This window comes from Quercus robur, chromosome 1 (assembly GCF_932294415.1).
Source record: "Quercus robur chromosome 1, dhQueRobu3.1, whole genome shotgun sequence".
Taxonomy (NCBI): Eukaryota; Viridiplantae; Streptophyta; class Magnoliopsida; order Fagales; family Fagaceae; genus Quercus; species Quercus robur.
Genome location: NC_065534.1, coordinates 5,100,193 through 5,117,532, shown reverse-complemented (window position 1 = coordinate 5,117,532; position 17,340 = coordinate 5,100,193). Strand labels below are relative to the sequence as shown.

General features: G+C 35.5%; 1 protein-coding gene across 1 annotated transcript in view; it reads right to left on the bottom strand.

The window, feature by feature from the left end:
- LOC126717299 (receptor-like protein 46) overlaps positions 1-16,787 on the bottom strand; it is a 171,877-nt gene extending 155,090 nt beyond the window's left edge. Inside the window, exon 1 of the mRNA XM_050418872.1 lies at positions 16,439-16,787. Coding sequence (XP_050274829.1) covers positions 16,439-16,589 — 151 coding nt within the window. The 5' untranslated portion in view covers positions 16,590-16,787. The remainder of the gene's footprint in view (positions 1-16,438) is intronic.
- Positions 16,788-17,340: the final 553 nt, after the last annotated feature.

Here is a 17,340-nt window from a genome sequence, read left to right as displayed (position 1 = left end):
AAGAGAGGGATAGATGGAAAGGTTGAAACCTTTAAAGCAAGGCTAGTGGCGAAAGGGTATACACAAAAAGAAGGTATTGATTATGATAAAACTTTTTCTCCAGTAGCAATGCTTAAATCTATCAGAATTCTCTTATCCATTGCTGCTCATTTTGATTATGAGATTTGGCAAATGGATGTCAAGACTGCATTTCTTAATGGCAATCTTGAAGAGGAAATCTATATGTTGCAACCGGAAGCTTTCATAGCAAAGATCCAAGAGCATATGGTATGCAAGTTGAAAAGGTCCATTTATAGACTTAAGCAAGCATCTAGGTCATGGAACATCAGATTTGATCAAGCAATCAAATCATTTGGTTTTGAACAAAATCTTGATGAACCATGTGTGTACAAAAGACATCAAGATAAAGTAATAATGTTCCTAGTGCTTTATGTTGATGATATTCTACTCATTGGAAATGATGTAGGGGTAATGTCATCAGTAAAGGTTTGGTTGTCAAGCCAATTTGACATGAAAGACTTGGGTGAGGCTAACTTTATTCTAGGGATCAAGCTTTGGCGAGATCGCAAGAATAAGATGTTAGGCTTATCACAAGCTGGATATATAGATAAGGTTCTAGAACGGTTTAGCATGCAAAACTCCAAGAAAGGATTACTTCCCTTCAGACATGGAGTTTCTCTGTCTAATGACCAAAGGCCTAAGACTCAAGAGAAAGTAGATATGATGAGACAAGTTCCTTATGCTTCTGCAGTGGGAAGTCTCATGTATGCCATGCTTTGTACTAGACCAGATATCTGTTATTTAGTTGGCATGGTTAGCCGTTATCAATCAAATCCAGGACCAAAACATTGGCAAGCTGTAAAGCATATTCTCAAGTATCTTTGGAGAACGAGAGATTATATGCTTGTTTACCGTTGTGAGGATTTGATTCCCATTGGCTATACAGATTCAGATTTTCAATCGGATCTAGATTTCAGAAAATCAACTTCAGGATGTGTTTTCACCTTGGGAGGTGGAGCCATTAGTTGGAGGAGTATTAAGCAATCTTGTATTGCAAACTCCACCATGGAGGCAAAATATGTTGCTGCTTGTGAAGCAGCAAAAGAAGCTGTTTGGCTTAAGAAATTCCTTTCTGACCTTGGTGTAATGAGAATGTAGCAAGGTTCCAATTACATTGTTTTGTGACAATAGTGGAGCAGTTGCACAATCTAAAGATCCAAGGAATCCCAAGAAAGGAAAGCACATTGAGAGGAAGTACCACATCATTAGAGATATTATTGCTCGTGGAGATGTGGTGGTAGCAAAGATTGAAACTGCAAATAATCTAGCAGATCCCTTTACCAAAGCCTTGTCTCAAAGGACCTTCGAGTCACATTTGGAGGGAATGAGAGTTAGATTAATGCACAATAGTCTTTAGGGCAAGTGGGAGATTGTTAGGATTAGTGCCCTTAAATCCTGTTGTTTGATGCTATATGTAATATTATGTATGACATTATGTAAGACATAATGTATGACTTAATATTGTAATTAATAAATTTGTTTTATTATTATCTAAAATAATGGTAACATGAATATAGGACATTATCATTTAGTTCATGAGATGCATAGTATGTGATTTATGTAATTTAGTCACAGAAGATATAAATCACAGGTTCTTTGTAAATTCAGAATTATAGTTCGTAGTCAGTGATGAAATTGGGCATTTCATCTGCGAAGACTATAACATATCAACTAAGATGATTTGTCTTGATCATGGAAGTGGAGATTTCTAGTTGATATGTTGATATGTTTTAAGAGTTAAAACATATTGAACTGGACCGCTGTGAGATTTATTATTCTCCAAACGACTGTCAATTGAATAATAAATCTCACAACTTATATTAGCATGAACTCTTAATCTTGAGAGAATAATGGACCTGATCATGAGGTGTAAGTTGCTTTAATATATCAGGAGTGAGATCTAAAGTAACGGTCAAAACCTCAGTATGTTGAGCAACCATATTTAGTGTTGATGGAACATATATTCTCAAGATGGAATTTATAGTCTCTTAACGGAGATATAAAATTTTCCCTTGAGATAAGTTTAATGGTTTGTTATTCAGAGAGTTAGGCCTAACCACTTTAGTAAGAAATTACTAAAGTATATATTTATGAAATTAGATTTCATAAATATATGATGAATAACTTAAAAGGATTAAACCGGGTACTCAATAAATTAAGATGTAGTATTTTACAAAGTGGCAGTCTATATTAATGACTTTGTATTACTATGAATATTTTATGAAGGGGTTGCATGTACAATAAAGTCTTGGGATATAATTTATAGATAAGGCCTAGAGTGCAACTATATTTATATAGTGGTATTAAATATAGTTAATGGTAACTTTGGACTTGTCAAGAGTTGACAGAAAAGCCCAAGACCCATTGGAGCTAGTGTCTTATTGGTCCCTTTTGGTCCCACTCCAAGCCACACACTTAAGCCCAATTGGAAAGGCCCAAAAAGCCAGCCTAATTAGATAATTGGTTAGATACAAAGGGAAAAACGTACAGAATGTATGTAAGAGAAATATTCATTGAAAAATGGTGTATGTGAGTGTAAGTCACTCTCTAATTCTCCCTTTGTAACCAATTGAGAGTCCACACTTCTTGGGCGTTAGTGGAATTGGAGTGAAGATTAAAAGTATTCCCAAGTGCTTCGATCTTTGTTTTGAAATTCACCGCTTCAAGGTACGCTCTCTTATACTCAAATTCTGAAATTTACATAGTGCATGTTATAGATTGAGAATGAAGTAGATCCGTTAATTTTCTGCTGCGCACATGTATTTTTCCAACACTTATACGCCCCAACAGAATGGCATTTGTGAAAGGAAGAATTGCACTATTCTAAATATGGTGCGAAGTCTTTTAATAAGGAGCTGTATTCCAAAGAGCTTTTGGCCTGAAGCAGTTAACTGGAACATTCATATATTGAATAGAAGTCCCACACTTGCTGTTAAAAATATGACACCAGAGGAAGCATGGAGCGGACGAAAACCAGTTGTTGATCACTTTAGAATTTTTGGGTGTGTTGCATATGCCCATATTCCAGATCAGAAGAGGAAGAAGCTAGATGACAAGGGAGAAAAAAGTATTTTTCTTGGTGTTAGTGATCAGTCAAAAGCTTATAAGCTTTACAATCCTAACACTAAGAAAATACTTATCAGTTGAGACGTTGTTTTTGATGAAGATCAAATCTGGGAATGGAGCAAAAATGTAGTTGGAGAGCCAATTCCAACCAATTTTGATGGAGAAGATAGTGATGAAGTAAACCAGTCGCAGCAACACCTTGCTCCAGCAACTGATGCATTTGAGAATCCTTAAAATGAAACTCCTGTAGCCTCTGAAGTCACTCCAATAGCACCAGAAGCAGCAGCTGAATCACGTTCTCATTGTGTTCGAAGGAGGCCAGCATGGATGTCAGATTATGAGGTAACCGGAATTGATCAATCTGAACACCCACTCACTCACTTTGCTCTGTTTTCAGATTGTGATCCTACCAGTTTTGAAGTGGTTGTCACAGAACCAAAATGGAGAAAGACTATGGATGCTAAAATTACAACCATTGAAAAAAATGATACATGGGAGCTATGTGATCTTCCAAAAGGGTAGAAGACAATTGGTGTAAAGTGGGTTTACAAGACAAAGCTGAAGGAGAATGGTGAGGTTGACAAGCACAAGGCACGCTTGGTAGCTAAGGGCTACAAGCAGGAGTTTGGTGTTGATTATAAAGAAGTCTTCGCTCCAGTTTCAAGGCATGATACAATCTTGGTGATTGCTATGGCAGCTCAAAACTCATGGCCTATCTTCCAGTTGGACGTGAAATTAGCATTCCTCCATGGAGATTTGAAAGAAGAGGTATTTATCGATCAACCTCCTAGTTATGTAAAACTTGGCAATTAGCATAAAGTGTATAAGTTAAAGAAAGCTCTATATGGATTAAAACAAGCCCCACAGGCTTGGTATAATCGTATAGAAACTTATTTTTTGAAGGAAGGATTTCAAAAATGTCCTTATGAACATACACTTTTCATAAAAGTTGATGATGGAGGGAAAATGCTCATTGTTTGCTTATATGTAGATGATCTAATCTATATTGGAAATAATACAGCCATGTTTGAAAGCTTTAAGAAATCCATGATGGCTGAATTTGAAATGTCTGATCTTGGCATGATGCATTACTTTCTTGGCATAGAAGTGTTGCAGTCCTCTGTTGGCATTCTTATTTCTCAAAAGAAGTATGTGGGAGAAATCTTGGACAAGTTTCAGATGAAGGATTGTAATCCTGTGAATACACCATCTGATTTTGGTTTGAAGCTAAACAAGGATGATGGAGGAAAGAAGGTTAACAGTACTCTTTACAAGTAGATTGTGGGGAGCTTAATATATTTAACTACAACAAGGCCTGATATAATGCATGCTGTAAGTGTCATTAGTAGATACATGGAGTGTCCAACAGAGATTCATCTTTTGGCTGCAAAAAGGATTCTTAGGTACTTGCAAGGTACTAAGGAGTTTGGGTTGTTCTTCAAAAAGGGAGAAAAGTCAGATTTGTTTGGCTTTACAGATAGTGATTATGCAGGAGATTCTGATGATCAAAAAAGCACATCTAGGTATGTTTTCATGTTGGGAACAGGAGCTGTTTCATGGTCATCAAAGAAGTAGCCAATCATCACATTGTCAACCACTGAAGCTGAATTTGTTGCAGCAACAGCTTGTGCTTGTCAAGTTATTTGACTGAAGAAGATTCTTAAAGAGCTACAGTTCAAAGAAGATGGACCTACTCTTATTTACTGTGACAATAGTTCAGCAATAAAGCTCTCAAAGAATCCTGTTCTACATGGTCGAAGCAAGCATATAGATGTGAAGTATCATTTCTTGAGGGATCTCATGAATGATGGAGTTATTAATCTGGTTTACTGCAGAAGTGAAGATCAGATTGCTGATATTCTAACAAAGCCTTTCAAATTTCCAGCATTTCAGAAGCTCAGGGAGCTACTTGGTGTTTGCAGTTCAAAAGACTTTATCTGAGGGATGGCGATTCAAAGTTTGAGTCTTATTAAACTGATGTTATGTGTGGAACATTAGTTTAAGCGAGGGATTGTTGAATAAAGTAGTGCAGCACATGTTAGAATGGATTTGGGTTGTCCTAGTCTTTAGGAAGTTCAGTAGTTTGTTTCTATTTGTTTCCTAGTTTGTAGGAGTTGTTTAGCATGATGTTAGTGGCGCCTATTTTTGTGTTTGTAACCGTTTGCTTTTAGCCTATATTATGGCCATTTCATTATCAAATGCAGCAGTAGAGTTTCAGTCCAACTCTGTTTCCTTTTGTTTTAGTTTATCACTTTCTTCTTCCATTTTACATCAGGAATTGGATGCTTATAATAAAAAATAAATAAAAAAGCAGTTGGGGGAGGAGTGGAGTTAGCTTAGCTGTGGGCGTAGGATAAAAATAGTTGTGATCGTGGCCTAAGTCAAGTCAAGTCACCGGTTAAGGCACAATGGTTTGGCTTGTGATCTATTTCCAATTCCGGAGAGAAGCATGTTTGACAAACCAAAAAACTACACCAATCCCTGAGTTTGCTTTGTTTGAAAAGAACAGTATGTCGTCTACCAAGAAAGCCACTACTGCACTTTAAAAAAAAATAATAAAAAAAAAAAAAAAAATTTAAAACCGTATTCGCAGACCTCATGAGTCATGAGTTGTACTAGTAGGCTGAATTTTACGACTCGTGATTCTTGTGCTTCTTTGTCCTTTGTTGGGCTTGGATTGGATTGGCTGGGTTGGGGGAGGAGTGCGCTGCTGGGTGCAACGCTGATTACTGACCATGGTGATGAACGTCTAGTCCAATTTCACGTTGTGAGTGGTGGCGACTTCTTTTATTTTTAAAAAGAGAAATGTGATTCAGAAAATTTAATTTAAAAAAAAAAATTAAATAAGGAGAAGCTTGATTGATTTTTTTAGAAAGTTTCAATTTATGACATCCGCTCCTAATGATAGTTCTTTATTATTAGACCTAGACACCAAACGGTTTTTTGTGTAAGCGGATATAGTTGAAACCCACGTAAGCGTGTTTGATTTGACTTGCAGTGAAAGGCTGATGCAGTGACCTCCATAGTAAATAAAGGTTTTAGCGAAATCCTTCCACGAATGGGAACGGATTGTAGTTTGATATATCACCACATAATCACATTCCTTCCCGCCTGGCCTGGGCGCACTCCTTAAGCCCATTAAGTTTGATATCTTCATTTTTTTCCTTTTTTTTTTTTTTTTGAAAAAAAAAATCTACTTTTTTGTAATTCAATAATTAAGGAAGAGGGATTTAAATGGTCCGTTTTGATTAAGGGAGAGGAAGAGAGAATAGAGGGGAGTAAACTTCCCCTCCCTCCCCCACCACCCCAATTCAAATGGTTTCGGTTGGAAACATTAAGAAGTATCGACTAGTTGAATTATAAGACTCTTAACAAAAAAAAATATCTTCATTCATGTTTCCTTTTCTTTGTTAATAAAAATACAACTATTAAGAATGTGCTTTTAATGTGATGCACATTACGATGATATGACATTAAAGTTTCTACTTTATTTATTTTTTCTCTAACATTGCCATAATCTAAAACTACAAAATATATCACATCACCTTTCTAAACAATGTAATGTTGTATTTTTGTTTTGAGATTACATTAATGTATGTTGGTGCAAAATACAATAATAATGGAAATAAAACAAAGAAAAACTGAATAATACTTTTGAATATTATTAATTTGAAGAGAAAGAAAATATACACCTCCTCCCTTCACCTCCTCTTGCGCATGTATCTAGCCTAATATCTAAATTAATTTATATTAGCTCATTAATCACCACAGTTAAAAAGAATAAAATAGTCTCTCTCTTTTTCAATGTAAGATTAAACATTTTTATTAACTTCTTATCTTTTATATTAACTCCCACATCTTTACATTTATGTTGTAATATAAAATCATTTTAATTAATTAATATTAAAATGTTTCAACAATGTAAGATTACAATAATGTAATATTACAGTGTAATGTAACATCACGTCGAACTAAACGCTCTCTAAGTTTTTTTTTTTTCTCCCAAAATGCCCTTTGAAGGGAGCAAAGAAATTTGAAATAGAATTTATGGGACTTGGGCTTGACACGGGCCAAGTTTAAAAACTAAACTTGCGTAGCCTTTTGACCATGAGCCAACCTAAAGCAAGTGCACATCAGTAGGTGACTGCTATATAAATCGTCAAAATTGATACCAGCCCACATGTTCTTAGGCTACATGGTCCATACAAGTGAGGCAATAGGTAGTTTCTTTGTAGTGACTAGTGATATCTTGCAAAACCATATTGAAATTTTCAAATTTTTTTTTACAATGCACACATCACATGTGATAATTTTAAGGACCAAACATATTTTTTGGCAATTAGGTAGTTTCTGATTCCAATTGCTCCAATTGCTCCGGTGCTGGAGCGGTGATTCGTAACCATCAAGGTTTTGTTATTGCCTTTCTCTCCCAAAAATTTCACCAAGCCTTTGCCCCCCTGGAGGTTGAGGTCTCAGCTGCTGCATGGGCTTTGGAGTTTGCTGCTGAGTTAGGAATTACAGATGCTGTTTTGGAAGGTGATTCCCTAATGTTGATTTAACCTCTGAAAAAAAAAAAAAAAAATCAAGGCCCTATTTACAAAATGAAATCATTATACCAAAACTTAAAGAGTACATTATACCAACATATTGGCAAATTAGCAAAGAAGAAAGGGCAATATCTGAAGATTAGTGCAATGGATGTAAGATACTGATGGAATTAATAATTCCTGCTCTGCTAAAATTAACTTGGAAACACAAACACAGCAACCAAAACTCCAGTAATCAGTATTGCAAACAAGTCAAATAATTGGCATTCTTGACTGGGTGGTTTGGATGGTACAAAACCTTACCAATATTTGGCTTCATATATATATATATATATATATATATATATATATTTTTTTTTTTTTTTTTTTATAGCTTGGAACATACGAAATAATAGGAATTGTGCTTTGGGGAAAAAATGAAACAAAAAACAAGGGAACCTAAAACCAATTGGTGTCTCAACTGGTAAAGTTTCTTATGATTGAATAAGAGATCTGTGGTTCAATCCCTATCTATACCAAAAACTGATTGGTGTCTTAGTTTGATGAGATAGAGCTATCATCAAGAGCGGATGTTATAAGTTGAAACTCTCTAAAAAAAAAAAGAAAAAAACAAGGGAACCCAAGAGGTGGTCAAAGCCCAAAGAAGAACAAAATTTTGAAAACTCCAATTAATGGCTTTTGCAAAGTGAATGTTGAATCGTTGATGAGCATAGGACAATCTCCAAAGACAAGCTTTACATGGGAGTAGGTGTTACTGTGCGTTTCATTAAAAAAGAAAAAAGTAAAAAGATGTTATCATGTGAGGTTGTGAAGGAGAGCCTATTGTAGCTATGGTGAAGAAGAAACGGGAGTAATGAATACCGAACGCATAAAAACTATAGCAACTAGCAGCAAGGTTGCCAAGAAAAGAAATCAACTTAACCAAAAAGCAGCTACACCAATATAAAGAGAAATAAGCCTCACTGAGTCACTGGCTACTAAACTAAAACATAAAACAACAATTTAACAATAAAAAACATTGAAGGGATCCTAACAACATAATATCCTTCACTAAGCAGTGTTCTTAATCTTAGTTTTAGCTGCTAATCTACCTCTTACAAAAGTAATAGCTTTCATAAAACTCCACTACACCTCTCATTTCAGCATTAAGAACACTTTTATTTTTTTATCCCTCTAGATATGATAAATTGTAGCCTTACAAGCCAACTTGTGGTTACTTATGAATAATTGTCACCATTTGCTTGATTGAAAGTCTTTTCAATGCTGGAATTTAGATCTTTAATCACTGCATGCATAACTTGTGAGAGACTTGATATTTATACTCTTTGCCTTCTTTGTTGAGGGCGGCAATTTGGAGGTTTTGTAGGGACAAAACTATTAGTAAGATACATAATTCTCACTGTTACAAAGAAACCAATTGCGTATCCAATTCAAACTCCTTCCCATGAGAACCATGTTTCCTTATTTTCAACCCCTGGTGGTTTTGTTGGTAATAAGTCTTCAGGATATGGCACTTGAATTTGCATTCCACACGATGCACTGTTGTTGGCATAAAAACCTGGATCACCCATTATCCATTTGGCTACCAACTGGAATCTTACCTTTGAGTTTGTTGTTACTCACATCCAAAATAGTTAATTGTTGCAAGTTTGCTAGTGATTATGGAATTGATCCTTATAGCTTGTTGTGTGATACATCCAAACTCTCTAGACTCCTTAAATCACCAAAACTTACTGGTATCCTCCTAGAAAGGTTGTTATGTGAGATATTGAGAATCTTTACATCCTCCAGACTACCTAATGAAGCTAGAATTTCACCAGAAAGTTGGTTCATTAACAACTCCAACAAAGAGTAGAATTTGAGGTTTAACCATGGGAGACCTTGTTTCGACCACTTCCAATTCACAAGAAAGCCAGGTTGTATCATAATGATAGCCAAATTAGGTTCAAATTACTTGAGTTGGCTATCAGCCTATCACTTCCATATAATATATATAGTCTCAAATATTAAATATTTTAGTATCTATAGTATTCTCTGTACATTGCAAGGACAACAATTAAAAAAAAAAAAAAAAAAACTATAGTAATAATTGAACTATAACCAATCATACCATCATATTTCAATGATGCTTAAAAAAATAAAAGTCGATAGTCGGGAGGGGAATTTGAATTTAGCCAATATCAATAGGAATTTCCATTGACAATGAATTATCATTCAATTCAATATCTTCAATCCCTTCAAATTCATAATTGAAGATGGAATTGTAGCAAAGAATTTGTTTCCGTCAAGAGGCAATTGCTGCAACTTTGTCATATTCCATATCGCCTTAGGAATCTCCATAGGGATATTTTCTGAATGAAAAATAGAACTAATTTCAACACCCTCAAATTTTGAAGAGAGGCCCCTTCTCCACTTAGTATACCATGGAAATAATTGAAACTCAAATCAAGATATTGAAGATACCTCAAGTGAAAAAGTTGAGAGGGAATGGAGCCATTGAAGTAATTATTCATCAAATCAAGATGAACTAATTTGGTCAAATTGCCAAAGCCGTCACCTGGCAATTCTCCTCGTATTAGATTGTTAGACAAGTCGAGGTGCATCAAGCTTCTAATGTAAAAGAGCGGCGACAAGATGCTGGAAGGCAACCACATTAACATTGGCTTCTGTACATGTGAATTCAACATGATTGCGTCCAAATATAGAGCTAGGATAGTCTTGGAACCAAAGCGAGAACTACAAATGACCCCATCCCAGTGGCAACAATCTAAGCTGGAATTCCAAGAATCTAACCAATACAATGTGCTTTTTGTTGAAGAAATAGCATTGATGATGGAGGCTTTAAAGTGGAGAAGGGCTTGTTTTTGATGTTCAGGACAAGAGAGAGAGAAGTGGTGACAAATGTGAGAAGTACAAGTAGAAGTAGTAGTAGGCTAAATTTGGCCATTTTTGTGTTTCTTACTTCTTTGTTGGGTGGGAGCCTTGGAGGACCGAGACTACTGACTGATATAAATATAAATAGAGGTTCAGTTGTGCACCGCTGACTACTGACTCAGGACCGAGACAAAGAATCATACTCATTTTTTTTAAAATTTTTTGCAGAGTAAAAAAGATAGATATGGGAGCAGAAGAAGAAGACTCAGGAATGCATAGGTTGTCAGCAATGAAAATTACAAAACAAATCAATTCAATTCATCATTATTAAACAATCAAGAACCAAACACATGACACAACATCTTCAACGGCACGGACCACTTCATTTATTAATGTGAAGTAAAAATTATACAGCGACACTCACATACCTTGTTTTGTGTGAGACTCTTTAAACATCCGCTGACATTCGGAGAGAAAAAAGTTGCTTTAATAATTATGTCTAATTATTAAAAGTTAATAGCTGTGTTTTGGGTAATTGTTAATAAACCATAATAAAAAAGTTAGAAAATGCTAACGAGTGCCTTAAGGGCACTGATTAATAATCCATTTTAAGAAAATTTTGACATTAATTTTATGGGAAATGAAAAAAGCAAAAAAGTTTTGACATCAATTTTGTGAGCAATATAAAATGTTGTCAAAAAAGTTAATTACTTTATCTTTTTCCCATAATATGTTTCTAAAATTAGTTCTTAAACCAATACCCTTAGAGTAGTTGTAAACATTTCTATTATCAAAAAGTTGTTTATATTTGAGTGGTCACATACACTAGGTGTGAGTTTGGATAGTGTGTTTTGTGCTATCCAATGCGTTTGCGTTTCATTTCTGTGGGTCCATAGGCACTATTCATGGGACTCGCAACTTGGAAAAATGCAAATTTAACTTTAAAACTGGATTTCACGGCACTATTCACATATTTGAAAATTAGTTTACTACAGTATTTTCAATTTTCAATAATAAGCGATATCCAAACAGACCCTATAACAAGCATTAAGTTATGACACCACCACACGCACACAAGGCATGGCTGGATAGTAGGAATTGCTTCATTTAGTGAGTGGTTCAAGCAAAAATACCATTAAAACTTTGGTGGTATACATAATATTATTTATTACCATCACATGGTGTGGGGTCAATGAATCCACACCGAAGGCATCTTTATTCAGTAAAAAAAATTGAGGTTTCTTCCTTATATAAGGGGTACATTGCACTTTGGGATATCTTTTACTCTTGAACCTTTGACTCTTGCTGCATTCTCAGACGCGGATTGGGCTGGTGATCCTACAGATCGTCGCTCCACAACTGGATTACTTGTATTTCTTGGCCCCAATCCCATTTCTTGGTCTGCTAAGAGGTAGAGCACTGTGTCTCGTTCTTCCACAGAGGTTGAGTATCATGCATTAGCTACCATAGCTGCTGAATTGTCTTGGCTTCGTACCTTATTCAAAGAACTTCGTATTTTTCTTCATCATATTCCAGTGATTTGGTGTGACAATGTGTCAGCCATTGCCCTATTTGCTAATCCTGTCTTCCATTCTCACACCAAACACCTTGAGGTTGATTATCACTTCACTCATAAGAAGGTTCTTCACAGGCAATTGCAAATTGGTTTTGTTTATGGCCGAGATAATTTTGTGGATATTTTTACTAAACCTCTTCCTGTTCCTCTGTTTCATTTTCATTGCGCCAAACTGCTGGTTGATTCTTCCCCCATCAGTTTGAGGGGGGATGTTGAACACAGTTCCAATTCTAGACCTGTGAAGAAGAAGAAGGCTATTTGTGAAGAGGATTAAAACGCACTGTTTCATTTAAAATTAAATAGTGTTTGGCAATCAAACGCACTGTTTTTACTTATGGGTTGACTCTCTCAGGTACTTTAATGAAATGGTGCGCATCACTCTGTTTCAATTATCAGTTAAGTTAAGTGATTAGCTTAATCTTGTTGTATATAAACAGCTCTGTAAGCATAATGAAAGAATGAAGTTTCTTTCATTCTTTCCTCTCTCTCTCTCTCCTTAACTTTCTTGCACTTTCTCTCATTTTCTGAGACTTTCTTTTCCTGTGATTGTTTGTATACACTTGTTCTCTCTGTGATCTTTACAAAAGCTTAGTTCTCTGTTACTAAATCTTTCATCACTGAGGCCTTGGCCACAACTAGGCCACGGCAAGCTGAGGAAGAAGGGTGTTGTTTGGTCACGATTGAGGTCGCACCAGCTAGGAATGAGGCAGTCATGGTCATGGAAGCCATCTTTGCAGTCTGATACTCTAATCAAAGTACTCTCTTTGTTGTTGTCAAAGTAATCTTACATATGGAGTAGTGTAGGAATATTATTTGCTAGATAAAAGTGCAAATAGCATATGGTGATCGCATGTTTAAAAGGCCTTCATAGTTCATATCCATTTCCTTATCCTAAGAGATGTTTGGACAAATGGGTTTTGGCCACGTGTTCTTTCTATCTTACTGAAAACCTTTTGGTTGAACAAATTGGTTTTATATGTACTTTCATTTGCTTGAATTAGTGGCATCGAAAAAAGAAAAAGAAAAAAGAATTAATGGCAAATATTAGGGATCTCACTGCATTTTCAAAATGTTTACACGCCACCAAAAAAAAAAATATCAAATCAAATCAGGGCCCTATTTACAAAATGAAATCATTATACCAAAACTTAAGAATACATTATACCAATATATTAGCAAATTAGCAAAGAAGAAAGGGCAATATCTGAAGATTAGTGCAATGGATGTAAGATACTAATGTGATCAATAATTCTTGCTCCGCTAAAATTAACTTGGAAACACAAACACAGCAATCAAAACTCCAGTAATCAGTGTTGCAAACAAGTCAAATAGTTTTTTTTTTTTTTTTTTTTAAATACCAAACAATTCAAATACTTGGCTTCATTTAAAATTTTTTATTTTTTATAGCTTGGAACATACAAAATAATAGGAATTGTGTAACTGTGCATTAAAAAAAAATGTTATTGTACGAGATTGTGAAGGAGAGCCTATTGTAGCTATGGTGAAGAAGAAACGACATTAATGAATGCTGAACGCATAGAAACTATAGCAACTAGCAGCAAGGTTGTCCAAAAAAGAAGGATTTTATTATGAGTGTCCTTAGAGTATTTGTTAATAGACTATTTTTAAAAAAAATTAATACCTCTTTCATAAGAAAATATTTAAAAAAAAAAAAACGGTTAAAAAAGTTAGTTACATTTTTTTTTCTTTTTTTAAAAAACTAGTTCCTAAACTAATATCTTTAGACATTCGTTAACTTTTCCCAAAAAAGAAATTAAATTAACTAGAAAGCAGCAGCACCAATATAAAGAGGAATAAGCCTCACTGGCTACTAAACTACAACATAAAACAACAATTTAACAATAAAAAACATAGAAGGGATACTAACAGCATAACATCCTTCACTGAACAGTGTTCTTAACCTTAGTTTTAGCTGCTAATCTACCTCTTACAAAAGTAATAGCTTTCATAAACTCCACTTCACCTCTCTTTTCAGCATTGAGAATGCTTTTATTTTTTTATCCCGACATATATGATAAATTGTAGCCTTACAAGCCAACTTACTTGCTAATACTTATGAATAACTACTTGTCACTATTTGCTTGATTGAAAGCCTTTACAATGCTGGGATTTAGATCTTTGACCACTGCATGCATAACTTGTAAGAGACTTGACATTTATACTTTTTGCCTTCTTTGTTGACGGCGGTAATTTGGAGGTTTTGTAGGGACAAAACTATGAGTAAGATATAGAATTCCCACTGTTACAAAGAAGCCAATTGCGTATCCAATTCTCACTCCTTCCCATGAGAACCATGTTTCCTTATTTTCAACCCTTGGTGGTTTAGTTGGTGTCAAATCTTCTAGACATGGCACTTGCATTTGCATTCCGCACAAACCACTGTTGTTGGCGTAAAAACTTGGATTATCCATTGTATCCATTTGGCTATCAACTGGAATCTTTCCTGTAAGCTGGTTGTTACTGACATCCAGAATTGTCAGTTGTTGCAATTTTGCTAGTGATTGCGGAATTGAGCCTGATAAATTATTGTGTGATAAGTCCAAACTCTCTAGGTTCTCTAAACAACCAAGACTTGTTGGTAACCTCCCATAAAGGTTGTTGTGTGAGATGTTGAGATGCTTTAGAGCTTTCAAATTGCCTAAGGAAGCTGGAATTTCACCAGAAAGTTGGTTCATTGACAGGTCTAACAAATAGTAGATCTTGAGTCTCTCCAGTGATAGATATTGTTTTGACTTCTTCCAAATGATAGTCACATCATCAATGTTGTTTTTATTGGTGATGAGATCAGCATTTAAATGTTTAGAATCAACGAAATATGAAAAATTGAGATATGAAAAATTGTTGGTTGTTTCCATACCAACAAGATTTCCAAACTTCGCAGGGATTTCTCCAACAAGGTAATTGTTTGAAAGATCAAGAATTTGGATATTAGTAAGATTGGAAATACAATTAGGGATTGAACCATGGAGAGTGTTGTTTCGTAAATTTAGGGTATGAAGGGTGGAGATTTGGCAGATAAAGTTTGGCAATTCACCTATAATTTTGTTGTCATGTATGTCTAGGTATTCAAGCTTGCTTAGATGAATAAGGTTTCTGGACAGATTGTCAGAAAAATTATTTTTGCCCAATGCAAGAATTCTAGTATTATGGGAAAAGTTTGTTGGAATCTCACCTGAGAATTCATTTGAAGATAAATCAATGAGTTGGAGGTGCTCATTAGACCTGAAATCTGGCAAAGTGTTGCTAGAAAATTTGTTGTTCGACAAACATAATAATGTGAGTGCATAAATATTGACGAGTGTTGCCAGAAAATTTGTTGTTCGACAAACATAATAATGTGAGTGCATAAATATTGACGATGGATGCCGGAAGCTTCCTCGAAAAATTGTTGTTATCCAACCCAAGAACTGTAAGTGCAGTGGCATTACCAATGTTGCTTGGTAGTTCTCCATGGAAGTTGTTCTGAGATAAGGCAAGAACAACTAAATTGTGAGAGTTGAAGAGAAAAGGTGGGAGAGAACTTGTGAGATTGTTACCTGTCAAAAGTATATATTCTACTTCCATTTTAGCAAGCCATTGTGGGAACGTTCCTTCTAGTTGGTTCTCACACAAGTCCAAAGTTTTGAGAGTCTTCTGTGTAGAAATCCAGTTTGGAATTTCTCCTATGAGACCACAAGACATCATAGACAACTCAGATAGCATAAACCTTGGCACTACCTTTGCATTGTTATTCCAAGTGAGATGATTGCCTCCAAGCACAAGAATCTTCAAGCCCTTGATATTGGACAACCCGGATGGAATTTCTCCAACAAGCATGTTATTGTCCAATTGAAGTGTTTCCAACTTTGTTAATTTCAGTATGGAAGATGGAATTCTACCTGTCAACTTGTTGTTGCTCAAGACCAAACTGGTTATGTTAGATAGATTGCCAAAATCAATAGGAATTTCCATTGACAATGAATTGTAGCGCAAGTCCAATATTTTCAATTCCTCCAAATTTAGAATTGAAGATGGAATTTTACCAAAGAAATTGTTTCCAGCAAGGGACAATTGATGTAACTTTGTCATATTCCATATCTCCTTCGGAATCTCGCTAGGGTTATTTTCCCAATAAAAACTACAATTCAGGTTTAATACCCTCAAATTTTGAAGAGATGCTACTTCTCCACTTAGAGTATCATGGAATGAATTGGAACTCAAATCAAGATATTGAAGATACCTCAAGTGAAAAAGTTGAGAGGGAATGGAGCCATTGAAGAGATTAAGACCCAAATCAAGATGCCAAAGCCATCACGTGGCAATTCTCCTTGTATTGAATTGTTGGACAAGTCAAGGTGCATCAAGCTTCTAATGTGAAAGAGCGGTGTCAAGATGGTGGAAGGCAACACTGGCTCCTGTGAATTCGACGTGATGATATCGTCCAAATATAGAGCTAGCACAGTCATGGAACCAAAGCGGGAACTACAAATGACCCCATCCCAGTGGCAACAATCTGAGCTGGAATTCCATGAATCTAACCGATACAGTGTACCTTTTGTTAAAGAAGTAGCATTGATGATGGAGGCTTTAAAGTGGAGAAGGGCTTGTTTTTGATGTTTAGGACAAGAGAGAGAAGTGGTGACAAAGGTGAGAAGTACAAGTTGCAGCAGTAGTAGTAGTAGGCTGAGTTTGGCCACTGTTGTGTTTCTTTGTTCTTTGTTGGCTTACTGTGAGATGAATATAAATAGAGGTTCGGTTGTGCACTACTGACTACTAATGAGAACTGGTCACGGCCGTGGTCAACTCAACAACCTTTAGGAAAGAGTCTGGAAGGAAAAGAGCTTCTTCACCTGCTCAACTACTGTCCATATGTTATTGGCTCATCAAATAAAGGAACCAACTAACTTCATTCATTTCCTGCTGCAATTGCGGGCACTTTAGTTTGACAAATCTTAGACATTTTTCATTTTTCACCACAATCCATCAAAATAAAGTACGCGTCTGGACTAGTGTGTGTTTGGATTCACGAGCGTCTAGGTTTTCACTTCCCAGCATTTTCCTTTTTTTTCTTTTTCACGCGTTTCAGGGTGATAATTATCATTGTTCACATACTGTAAATACTATTCACACACCGTTCATAGAACCCACAGCCACTTTATTTAGAAAATATATATTAAAAATTGATCTCATGGCATTATTCACACATTTAAAAATTAT